The 13,420-nt window shown below is 34.3% G+C and overlaps 1 protein-coding gene across 10 annotated transcripts in view; it reads right to left on the bottom strand.

Moving 5' to 3' along the window:
- Positions 1–13,420, bottom strand: part of BIRC6 (baculoviral IAP repeat containing 6) — a 237,240-nt gene that overhangs the window by 1,652 nt on the left and 222,168 nt on the right. For 9 of the 10 annotated variants that reach the window (XM_012788389.3, XM_012788384.3, XM_012788386.3 and 6 more), the window contains 4 exons: positions 13,233–13,394; positions 9,972–10,049; positions 5,822–6,010; positions 3,317–3,451 (listed from right to left, as the gene is read on the bottom strand). In XM_012788389.3, the coding sequence (XP_012643843.1) occupies positions 3,317–3,451; positions 5,822–6,010; positions 9,972–10,049; positions 13,233–13,394 (564 nt within the window). The other variant, XM_076000661.1, reaches the window with a different exon arrangement.

The raw sequence follows: 13,420 nt of genomic DNA, 5'->3' as shown, positions 1-13,420 counted from the left end.
AGAATAAACCTTAAAAATAATTTTACCATTAGAATTAAAAAAAATTTTAAACAAATAAAAAAGATCTAGAAAGATTAAAGAATTTTTACTCTATACTACAACTGACAGAAGGATGTAAGAATGTTAATAGAGAGTGGCTGCTTGTCTACAATTGTGAAGATTTGGTTTATAATTTTCTGGTAGGAGAGAAATTACCTTAAATATCATTTCAAAGACTTTAGTTGTATCGATAACTGACTTTGAAAATTAACTAACCAACATTTACAGAATAATTTTTACTTACGAGGCATGTATTAAATACTGACAATATAAAGGCAATGAGTAGAGTAAGGAAGACAAATCTCTCAGAGCTCATGGAGCCTAAATTCTGGCTGGAAGAATAAGACATATAAACAGGATAAAACAGGTACACCCTTGCAGCCACCTGTAAGGTGGTTTCAGAGTATATTTACATGCTGGTAACTCAAAATTCCTCTAGTCTTGATTTTCCTTCCACTGTGGACAATAGGTGAAAACACTACAGTAAAATCTGGCAATTTTGAGGGCCCAGTGAGGTGGTGGATACTATTGGGGAATCAAGCTGAACAACTGCATGAACTTTTCTAGAGTAGCACTCAGCAGCAAAAGTATAGTTGAAATGATATAATTTGGATTAATCTAGAGGTTGAGATTTTCAGGTCAGGGTGACACAGAAAAAATTTAGTAGAAGAATCTGGGATACAAAGCAAAGCAATAACTGAAATTACATAGCTGGAAAAAAGCTGCTGAGGTCTTGTCTAAGGGAAAGACATATCTAACACGTATTTGGGGAGCATCAATCTGCTTTTGCACTACAGAAAGAACTGCAAGGGGGAGAAACTGGTACGAGGAAGCTGGTCAAACAGGATAAGCTGTAGGAACTGAACAGAAATAATGAGATGGGTGGGAGCAGCCCCCTTATGAAGGCAGCACTGAAGAGCCCAGAGCTGACCAGGTGCACTGGATCCAGGAAGCGTTTAAGGAGATCTTAAGATTTTAAGACAGAAAAAATGGTTTCAGATTAAGTAAATATGGAAAGCTAGAAAACGTGATTTGAGAAAAATAGTTCTAATTTTAGACCTTTAAAGAGGTGATGACAGAGCATCTAAGTAAAAATTGTCAGTGATTCAATTCAGAGACAGCTAAGAGCACACAATAATTTGAAGAGTGACTTTAAAAAAGTAAATGGCCAAAGTCAGAGGTATAGATACCATGAGAGAAAAAGAGAAAGAAAGAGAATAAAATAGCTCTGAGGATGAAAAAGTCAGTCTTCAGATAAACAGTCATTCAGGAGAATGGAAAAGGAAAAAAAAATATGCCAAAAGAATGAAAGAGTATAAGAAGCAGCAAGATATTCTATAGATGAAAATGACAGAAGAATAGACAAGCATTGATAGACCATGTTATGAGTGTTTTTTTTTCTTGAGACAGGATCTCACTCTACTGCCTGGGAACAGTGGAGCAATCACAGCTCACAGCAACCTCAAACTCCTGGGCTCAAACAATCCTCCTGCTTCAGCCTCCCCAGCAGCTGGGACTACAGGCACACAACACCACATCTGGCTAATTTTTAAATTATTTTGTACCGACAGGGGTTCTTGCTGTGTTGCTCAGGCTCATCTCAAACTCCTGGGCTCAAAGCAATCCTCCCACCTTGGCCTCCCAAAGTGCTAGGATTATAAGCATGAGCCACTGTGCCCAGTCTGTTGTAAGTCTTTTAATAGTTAGGCAAGGGGAGTTATTAATACAAAAAGTTTATACTGAAATGATCTAATAGTCTCAACAGTCAAGGAAGAGCTCCATGAAGTAAAATTTAAGCTGAAAACTGAATAGAGGTGAGTAAATAGAGCAGGTGAGAAATAAAGGGAAAAGGAAACCATGTGTAAAGGCCTGGAGGGGAGAGAGATGATGTGTGAATAGAGAAGTGAGCCAGGGTCACTAACTTTGAGAACTGGAGAGAAGGTAAATGGTAGAATAGAAGTTATACTGTACAAGGTTAATTAGTGAAACAGTGATTTGAAAATGAAAGCAAGAAGCACTAATTGCTCTAGACTAACAGTAAAAGAGATACTTTTATAATAATTGGGACAGACTAGAACTAGCTTAGAGGGATGCAAGTGTTTATCTCTGTTTTTAAAAGGTTTACAATGGAAACTTTGGAACATATCCAAAGTGGCCAGAACAGTAAAAATAAACTTCCATGTATCTATCACACAGGTTTAACCATTATCAATATCAACTCATGCCCAGTTTTGTTTCATGTACAGTCCCACCACTCGCCCCTTCTCATTTTATTCTGAAGCAAATCCCAGACATTGCATGGTTTTTCATTCATAAATATTTTTTTATGTAACCAAAAAAGATAGGGACCTTTTCAAAAATCACACCTAAAATCTAATCTAACAAATCCTTATTATCATCACGTAGTTGTTTTAAGTGAAGACAGTTTTAAAGTTAGAAGGAAAAGGGCCAGGGGAGATGGGAAAGCTTCACAGGGAGAGGAAGGTAAACTAGCAGAGGCTGCAAGGCAAAGGGGTTAAGTAAAGACATATTCAGAGGCAGAAAAAAGCATGGTTATTACAAGGAATAATTTCCATATATGGACCCCAAACCCCACCAAAACCAACATGTTTTACACCTTCATTCTGGAAGAGGCCAAGATAAAAACCATTGCTCAGTTCCCTAAAGTAGGTCTGTATCACAGCCACTGCTACCAATCAGCTGTTAGAGGCTCTGCAACTCACATCTCCCTCATTATTCCAAGTATAATAACAAAATCTTGGAAGGTAAGAGGCCGAGAGAAGGCCTAAAGCAGCGGTGCTCAACCTTTTTGGCACCAGGGACTGGTTTCACAGAACACAATTTTTCCATGGGGTGGGGGTGCAGGAGTGAACAAGAGGCGGAGCTCAGGCAGTGACCCAGCCTGGCCAGGTTCCTAACAGGCTGTGCACCAGGACCAGTCCATGGCCCAGGGGTTGGGTACTGCAGGTCTAAAGTAATAAAAGAAGTCATCCACGGAGCACACTTTGCTTTGCTGTCATATCTTCAAAGAACTCTACAAGTTGGTTCAGTCCCTGTACCCACTTTAAATTTTAGGAACTGTTGATCCATTGCCAAAGGAATGTATCATCTCTATACACTTTTGGGTAACAATTTAGTCCCCTGAACTTAAAAATAAATTTTATGTTTCTTTGATTCCTTCTCTCCCTTTACCTTCTGGTGAACTGGTTTTGTCAATGAATACCCAACGCTTCTTTTAAAGCTATCAACAGGGCTAATGTTAGCAAGACTTACTCACCTTGAGAGCTGCTGCATGGTGAGACATAGTCCTGCCTACCCGTTTATCACTGCTGTACTGCTGGATGTCTGCAATCCACTCCTCACACTGCGCCATGATCTCAACTCTTTTCAAGTAAAAATGTTTATGTATAACCTTGAGAAAAAAAACAAGCAGTGGAATAAGTAGTGTTTGTGGTCAGAATTTAAAGGATATAGTATGTAGCATTACAAAGAAATCAAATTTAAATGACACTGCAATGTTTCTCTGTCCATAAAACTCAATTTAGTGAATTCTACATCATTAGCAGGGAAGAATCAGGCTCACGATATCAGATATGTATTGAAATATCCAGTTCTATAGCAGAAAAGAATGTCCAATCTCTCTCAGACACTCAAACAATACTGTCCAGGGAGCACAAGACATATATAATTCAAAATATTCAGAAGGTGAATATAAATAAACATGTAACCAAGAGAAAGGATTAAAAAACTATTGACAACAGAAACATTTTTTAAAAAGAACTCAAAGAATACCAAGTATTCTAAAATAAAAGTATTCTAAATGTCAAAGGCATTCACACAAATATCAGAATGGAACCCTAAAAAAGGACTCATTCTTACTACTCTCTTAGTTTATCTTCTTGTTAATTTATGGATAGGATTTTATTTTATAAAGTTAAATTTCCTTGTAATAACTGTGGCTTATATTTGGGACTTTTAAAAATTCTATCTTTGAAAAACTGAGTAAATGTCTTGCTGTGTAATAGTAGGAGTCTATTTCTGACAAATTTAAATTAGAAATAGACATTAATTTGGGATTATTATTCTGTATTCTGGTTGAGCTACTACATTGTTCAATGAGTTTATCTGACCTAAAGAAAAGAAGGTAATGCATACACAAAGAAAAAATCATTAGGAAGATATGGGAGTGAAGATTAAGATCCCATTTAACAGTGTGTTTGATGCCAGTGAAAGATAAAATTTTATGCTTAAACCAGCCAATTATAATTGAGTATAACTGAGCATTTTTAATACATTTTTAGACTGAAGTTTAACATATACAGAAAGATACAGAAATCATATGTGTACAATTGAATGTATTTTCCCACAGTAAACACACCAATGTAACCTACACTCAGATAATAAACAGAACATCACCATATATGCCAGAAGTCTCTTGTGTTTCCCTTCATCACTAACCTCACCCAAAGGCATATACAATCCTGATTTAAGCATAAGTTAGTTTTGCTCATTTTTCAACATTATATATTTAAATGGAATCATTTACAGACAGGGAAGGAAGGAAAAATTAAGAGTTCAATTTTTCATTTAAGTTTGAGGTGACTGTTATTCATCCAAGTGGAGCTGTCAAATAGTTCAAATATCTAAAGACAATATTTGAATATTAAGGGTACTGAATAATTAATGTATGATTCCAACAAGAGGAATATAGGTTTTTCAAGGGCAGGAACAAAGTTTCATTCATCTTTGAATTTGCAGCACCTTAGCACAGTGCCTAAAAACAGTTGATATTCAATACAGTTGCAAAATGAATTATTTAATATAAGTAAGCCAGGCTTAAATACAGATAGACTATTATGCTTCAGAGGACAAAAGAAATGTTTATATTTCCTATATTAGGAAAAGTGACTCCCCACACACAGCATTTCAAGGTAAAAGTCAAGCCTCTGCAAAAATAAAATATACAAATTTATCATTCAAAGGACTCTGGCAAGTAAATTCACTTAGTAATAACAAAATCAAGATATGAGATGTTCTTTTTACATTTCTTCAGTGCACATTCATCAATGCTATCTGATGAAGAAGAGGACTTCAGTTGTGTAATATCTGCTTAAAGATCAATTTTCTGTCAGATAAATATGCTAACATTACCTCTGAAATATTTCAGGACAGTTAAAACAAGATGTGATGCTTAAGTAATTTGATATGACAGTTGCAAAGTAAAATTGTACTTAAGCAGACCCTGGAGAAACAACTAAGCACAGGAAATTAGCCACACTTCAGGATGTGGTTTAAAAAAGCACATGAGAGTATTAAAGACAGTCTTAGAAACTCAGTGTCATCCCACTTTTTCATAAGGAAAGTCTTTTCCTTAGTATTCACATAAATACATCAGTATAAGGGCAAAATTTCTATTTGCAAGACCAACTTAGAAAGTATCTTGACCTTCAACAAAAAAATATTTCTATGAGGAATGTTTTAATAACATATTTAGACAGTTTGCTCATAGAATGGTAAATAATGAAAATAAGGAATAAAAATGTTCCAAAATATACTCTGATATCTTTTAGGAAATAATTTTAAACCTGATCTGTACTGTATTACTACTAAGTTTTTAGGATTTATTCTAAAATTTTATTCTAAAATTTGTTCTAGTTTTATTCTAAAATTTTAGAATAAAAACTGAAGTTCAGTATACCAGATACTCTAAAGGCAAGTATACTGCTAACAAACTATATTCTATGTTTTTAATAAAGTATTTCACTAATTTGACTGAATATACCTCTTTAAAACATGGTGAAGGGTTTCTGATTTGTTCAAGCATTGCCCACTTAACCGTTGCTTGTCGAATGTTTCCATCATATTCTCGAGAACTCTGCGTGCCACTGGGAGTGCCTCTAGACCGTTCATATCCTGGTTCATTAAAATAAGGCTCAGCTACTAATATAAGGGACTGGACAGACACCAGCACCTGAGGAACAAAAGAAATAAAGAATAATTGTAATGGGACATTTTTACTACCAGCAAACTGATATCCTTCCTGCTTTACTCACAAGGAGGCTCTTTTAATATGTGTTTCCATGTATTTCTGTCACCATAAAATTGATGTTCATGATTATGACATTGAAATATTTTAAAAAAGCAAAATTAAATTAGGTACACAAAAAAGTCTTATATAATATTTATATATTCATTTTATATTCTTGAATGCTTTAATAAAAATAGACATAAAGATTATATTTCCTGAAAATGCTAAAAAAATCTGGTTTATAACAACTGATACCAATTTAAATACTGTGCTTAAATTGTCCTTACCCTTAAAGAACGGACAACTAGCCATGCACTCTTAACAATACTCACTTAAGGCATGAGGCAGCTTTAAAATTTTATTCCAAGAAAACTTAACTGCCACAGCATCACAAAATCCTTATTATTGAAAGTTCTCATTGGCAAGATGATCTTATGGTTCTAAGACCAATTCTAACCTCTCACTTACATACTAGAAGGCTTGTTTCCCCTGATAATGCTAACATATATTGAGAGAGCTCATGTCTACCTAATGTTAATATTCCTACCTATGTAACTAACATAAAATCATTGAAGGCAGGAAAACATCAGGTACCACTGATCTACTTCATAAACTAAAAAGAACTAACAATGACTGCACTTTTATTAGGCAAGAGGATTAAATGTTTTGAGATTAGCCAACATAGTAAGACCCAGTCTGTAAAAAATTGAAAAAATAAATAAAAAATTAAAAAGAGGATTAGATCATGTCCTGGATATGTATCTTAGAAATCAAGGCATACAGTCCCTTAGAAAATTTCAAAAAGGAGTACTTGAAACTGAAATATTTGCCCTAAATGATTAAACATGACCTGGAGTGACAATGTTACTGAGACCAAGGTAAACTACAGAAAAAAGTGTAATCTGTATAATTCTGAGAAAGATTAAAGGAAACTAGATATATCATTGAAAGAAAGTGGTTTTCCTCTGGCTATATACTCTCTCCTAATCCAAATCTGATACATATAAAATAATCTTCAAGGCCATAGTTACTAGTTTCTGTCCTCCTCCCTTTTAAATACTTTTCCTCTTCTATTAATGTGAGTAGTGTATAATCTGCATTTTTCCACAAAAGCAGAGAAAAAAATTAAATCAAATATTCATCAGAAATTTATAAAAAATGATCCAGTTATTTATTTATTTAGTTTCATCTTCTCTGAAACAAAATAGTTTTATAAATCTCAGGCAGTTATAGATTCAAATTTTATATATATATATTTTTTTCCTTTTTTTTGAGACAGGGTATTGCTGTCACCCAGGCAAGAGTACAGTGACATGATTATATCTCACTGCAACCTCCTGCTCAAGTGATCCTCCTGCTTTAGCCTTCTAAGTAGCTGGCCTACAGGCACATATGCCACCAAGCTCAGCCACTTGTTCTATTTTAAGTGGAGACAGGGTCTTGCCATGTTGCTCAGGCTGGTCTTGAACTCCAGGGCTCCAGTGATCCTCCCGCCTCAGTCTCCCAAAGTGCTAGGATTACAGGCGTGAGCCACCATGCCAGGCCAATTAAAATAATTTAAACATTACTTCAGATTCATAAGCCTACTTGGTTTAAAAAAAAAAGTCCACTAAAGGAAGCATAAAGAATAGATACTTTGTGTATCAGAAAAAAAGAAATAAATTTGGGTATAACACTGTTTGCTAAGAGAAAAAAGAAATACATTGGATTATAAAGTTTTATAACAAGGACAAAAAAAGATTACCAGAGACCCATTTTTACTAGAATTAAATTAAAAGAATACTTTTATGGCATGAGTTCTCTTATCCCTGGGTGACACAGCAGGTATCATCATTCATTCATTCATTCAGAGACCAGCTCTCACTTTCTTGCCCAGGCAGTGTGGTGGTGTCATCATAGCTCACTGCAATCTTGAACTCCTGGGCTCAAGTGATCTTCCTACCTCAGCCTCCAGAGTAGCTGGGACTACAGGCACACACCACCACACTGGCTAATATTTAATTTTTTTAAATTTACCTTTCTGGAAATACATAAATGATACTTTATACTGCTACACTGAACTCAGCTGTTTAAGAATTATAATATTCAGGGGGGAAAATTGGCATTTATTGAAACCTTAAAATCTGTACCCCCATAATATGCCAAAAAAAAAAAATTAAAAAAAAAAAAAAAGAATTATAATATTCAGCTAGGTGTGGTGGCTCATGCTTGTAATCCCAGCACTTTGGGAGGCCGAGGTGGGAGGATCTCTTGAGGCCAAGAGTTTGAGACAAGCCTGGGCAACACAGTGAGACCTCGTCTCTACAAAAAACTGAAAAGATAATTAGCCAGGCATGCTGGAGTGTGCCTATGGTCTTAGCAACACGGGAGGATCACTTGAGCCCAGGAGTTCAAGCTTACAGTGAGCTATGCTTGGGCCACTGACTCCAGCCTGGGTGACAGAGCAAGACCTTGTCTCAAAACAAAAAGTTTTTGTTTTTATGCAATTCCTGTACATTTGGATTGTCTGAACTGGATAGAGTCATTTTATTTTGCAGCAAACTTCATTGTAGCCCATAAAACACTGGGCATGAAATAAACAATAAAACAGTAAATCCTTGGGATGAAGGATTTTCCTTTTTTTGAAAGAATTTGATTTTCAGTATTCTTAAAAAAAAAAAAAAATTTATCTAGCCCTGACAAACAGTGTATAATATTTGAAGTCAGAGAAATAACAAGAGAAAAAGTAATCTATACCCTTAGAACCTATTTTTTCATCATCTGTAAAATGGGGATAATATATACATGTGTTTATGATGACTGAGAGAATAAGCCTTTTAAAAAATAAAGTTAGTAGTGTTCGTAAGTGTTTAATACATAGCAGTTATTCTAGTAGTAACTTCCTTAGTTACTTTGCATAAATCATGTAACCTCTTTTTTTTTTCTTGGTCTCCATATTAGCAAAAAGGAAAATATTGTATTGTAACACTGTTTATTTAATTCATGGAGATAATGCAAAGTCTTTTCAGAGAGTCAAAAAAGGTATAAAGTATTATTTTTCACATCTTCTTTCACCTAATGCAAAATAAGAATGTAGGAAAAGAATCTTTTTCAGGATAGGTCAACTTTAGTAGGCTTAACTGGGGATAATTTATGATGTTTTTTCTTAAACACTAAACTGTAAATATGAATGTATATATATTACATGTAAGAAAAATATTATGCAGCAACAATGATTGTTTCTGCTTCCTAAGTAAATAAGCAACAAAGTTAATTCATATTACCAATATGTGTACTTGTCCACCTGTCTGCTGGGATCCTGAACTATTAAGAAAAAGTACTAGCAAAAAATGTTTGGAGATATTATGTAACATATATTATATGCTCAAGTGATTTGTGTAAATAACTTATAAAATTCAAGATTATGAAACCTGTATGTCAAATGCTGTGCGAAACAAGAACTACAAATCCCAAGTTTTATGAGTTTCAGGAAGTATTTTTGAGCCTCAGATAAGTTAAATTATTAACTATTATAGAAGAACCATATCATTTCTGAAGAAATATGATAGAGTATTAAAGTCTATTCATATAAGTTTAAGTCCTATAGTTTGAACTGAGAGATGGGAGACCTATCTGTCTAATCTTGCTGCACTGTAAAGTATTTTAAGAGCAACTCAGGAATTTTTTGGAGGGAATTTTGACAAAACTCAATTTTTGTCTTATGCCCTAACTTGAGATTTTAAACTCTAGGTAACATTAGACTCCACTACACTGATGTCTCACTTATAAGCTATTTAATATGTATTTCCAACCAATCTATCTTTTTCTGGGTTTACTATATTTATTCTTGGTCACTAAATAACCTTTTTAAAAAATCCATAGTTCTTTATTCTCTAAGTGAAACTGTCAGAGAATTTTTGTTTACTTGCAAAAAGCTTGAGGTCTGAGGATTCCACTTCTCTTCTGGTCTTCCATGCCACGTATTTAAGATGCTTAAACAAACCTGAAAAAGAAGAGGAAAAAGTATAAACAGAATTGAAAGAAGAGTGCTAAAAAGCAAATTGTCACAACTAGAAGTAAAAAGGAAATGCTATCATGTCAAAGCATCTTAGTTTTATGTTCCAAGACAAAACGCTAAAGGTCAGTTTGTTAACAAATTGGCATCTTCACATCTGATCCAAATCTGTGTGGCATTATAATTTCTTCATATGAACCAGCACCTATTACATGTCAACATAAATCACATTTTTAATGAAAAATAACTCTTTTAAAATACATACATATATTTTAATTTACACATAATAATTGTACATATCCATCGGATACAGTATGATATTTCAATACATATATACAATGTGTAATGATCAAATCAGGGTAATTAGTGTATCCATCACCTCAAACCTTTATCATTTCTTTGTGCTGGTAACATTCAAAGTCCTCTCTTCTAGCTATTTAAAAAAAATACAATAAATTGTTATTTACTATAGTCATAGTACTGTGCTATAGAACACTAGAACCTATTCTTTCCAGCTGTAGTTTTTTATTCATTAACCAACGTCTCTCTATTCCATCCTCCTCCCTCCCCTTCTCACACACCGATAACCACTATTCTATACCCTGCTTCTATGAGATCAACTTTTTAAGCTTCCACATACGAATGAGAACATGCAATAGTTATCTTTCTGTGCCTGATTTATTAACAAGTTCCATCTACGTTGACACAAATGACAGGATTTCATGGTTTTTTTTAATGGCTGAATAGTATTCGTTTGTGTATATATACATTTTCTTTATCCATTCACCTGCTGATGTGCACTCAGGTTACTTCCGTATCTTGCCTATTGTGAACAGTGCTGCAATAAACAGATATTCCTCTGACATCCTGATTTTCTTTCCTTTGGATATATACCCAGCAGCGGGGCTGCCAGATCACATGGTAGTTCTATTTTTAGAAAAATAACTCTTTTCCAAAAAACCAAAATTTTTAGTAAGGGAAAGTGGTACTATTTTAAGATTTTGTAAATCTCTTTCTAAATTTTGACAATGAAACATGGCTTAACAGAAGAGAGCTTGGTTTCATATCTGCCTCCATATTCAACTTGTTGTAAAATATTGTTTTTGTTGAAATATAAGGAATCTGGTTTCACACAAACATGAAGATGGAAATGGGAGGATAGATATCACAGACCTCCCCTCAAAGGGTCTTGAGGATTCCCAGGGTTTCTGAAAATATACTTTAAGACATTAGATATTCATTGACTTAGACAAGGGAAAAAGAGAACTGAGGACATTTTATCTGTACTTGTAAACCACTCTTGTGATAAAAATAAAACCGGATATTGGAAGTGGCAGCTCATGCCTATAATCCTAGCACTTTGAGAGACCAAGGCAGGAGGATCACTTGAGGCCTGGAATTTGAGACAAGCCTGAACAAGAGTGTGACCCCTGTCTCTACAAAAAATAGAAAAATTTGCTGGGCGTGGTGATATGTGCCTTTAGTCTCAGTTACTCAGAAGGCTCAGGCAGGAGGATCACTGAGCCCAGGAGCTTGAGGTTGCAGTAAACTATGATGATGCCACTGTACTCTAGCTTGAGCAACAGAGCAAGACCCTGTCTCAAAAAACACAAACAAAAACTCATTAGATTTTGTGAATTTTTAATGGTAAATTTACAATTTCTTATAATGGGCGAATAGATTTGGAAAATAAGCAGGTTCTTAAAAAAGCACAGAGGTCCTTCTCTTCACTACTCTTTCAATAATCTGTGAAAACAGTAATGCAAAATACATGAATTCACTTAGGTAGTTTCACTAACAATTCAGGAAGACTTGTACCTGTGTAGCCTTGTATATTATTCAAAGTACTGTCAGACATATCCCATTTGATCTTTAGAACAATCCTGTGACTAGCAATGGCAAGTATGTATTCTTATCCCTATCTAGATTTGTTAAATGTTACCAATGTGTAAACTTTAAGTTTATAATGGTATATATCATGGAACATAGGGAGTTATGATAGTAAAAGACTATATAATTTAGGGCACTGGACTCCCAAGCCCTTACCTTCTTCCCTATATGATGAAGCCTTAAGGAATTATTTCTTAAATAAATTTTAATATTTTATACTTAAACTATACTCAGGTTCCACTGTCTCTTAAGTAAACACTGCTGTTTTATCTTCTCTAAATAGTTATAGAAAACCTGTTCTTTGCTCTTCCATAGAAAGTAAGGTTAAATATTCTATACAAACCCAGAAAACTAATTCCAGCTAATGATGAAGACAAAATAATTTACAGCCATAAATATGAAGCAGGCTGTACCTTTTGAAACAAATAAGGCAAAACCAACGGAAAACTTAGGGATATCTTTGATAAAACAATCAATTTCAAGTACTTGCTATTCTCACATCATCAAAGAACTGGCTGCTTATGAAGTCTATACATTTCTTCTCACTTGCTAGTAGTTTTTGAACATTGAATATGCAACACAGAATTTACCACTGAAATTCCATCAAACTGCCCAAAATTACTTTGAAAAGTGATGATTGTTCTTTTTAAATCCAATTTTTAAAAGTTTACTATCATATGGGATGATTTTTATTATACCTCTGTATTTTTTTTATAGCAATGCATTTTCCTGTTTTTAATACAAGAAAATGTAAAAACAATTTAATATAAATTTCACTTTAAAAATAAGTTCACCATAGTGTATATCATGGAACATAAAGGAACTTAAGATAGCAAAAAAAAAGTTATTACATGCAAAAAAGGAAGTCAGAGTACATGGTATCATGCTTTTGCCATTAATCTTCTTGCAGGCACTTGTGAAAAGATGACTGGAACCAGAGATGTAGAAAGTAAAGGAAGTTAAGAAGCAAAGACAGACACTGGCCCTTATATGCTCTGAGCAAGGATAGCTCTCAGGAGTTGGTCATGGATATGCTGAGTAAGTTAGTCCCTCAGTAACTTAAGACTAAGTACTTCTTAACACTGTACTGTTGCTGCCCTTTTCAGTTCCTTCTCTTATCCCTCAAGCTAATCTGTGCACATAAGGAAACAGAAGCACAAAGAAACTCATGTTCTCTTAATATTAATAAGAAGATAACTAAAATAATACTTTTGTTCACTTTACAAAAATCCTTTGTATACAATACATTGGCATTAGAAATAAAATATTGCAATTCTTTACCTTGCCATCATTATAAAGGTTTGGATTGAATCGTACGCTATGACCACCAGTTGTCTCTAGATTCACAAGAGGGGGTGAACTGGGATAATCTTGAGGAAAATATACATCAAACTCAAAGCAGCCATTTGCATAAGGGGTGTCCGCTGGACCAGTTATCAGAACCTAGTATGCATACACAAACACACAAA

Source organism: Microcebus murinus, chromosome 3 (genome assembly GCF_040939455.1).
Source record: "Microcebus murinus isolate Inina chromosome 3, M.murinus_Inina_mat1.0, whole genome shotgun sequence".
In the NCBI taxonomy this organism is placed as follows: domain Eukaryota; kingdom Metazoa; phylum Chordata; class Mammalia; order Primates; family Cheirogaleidae; genus Microcebus; species Microcebus murinus.
The sequence above is the reverse complement of the archived record's forward strand: the minus strand, read 5'-3'. Positions and strand labels throughout refer to the sequence as shown.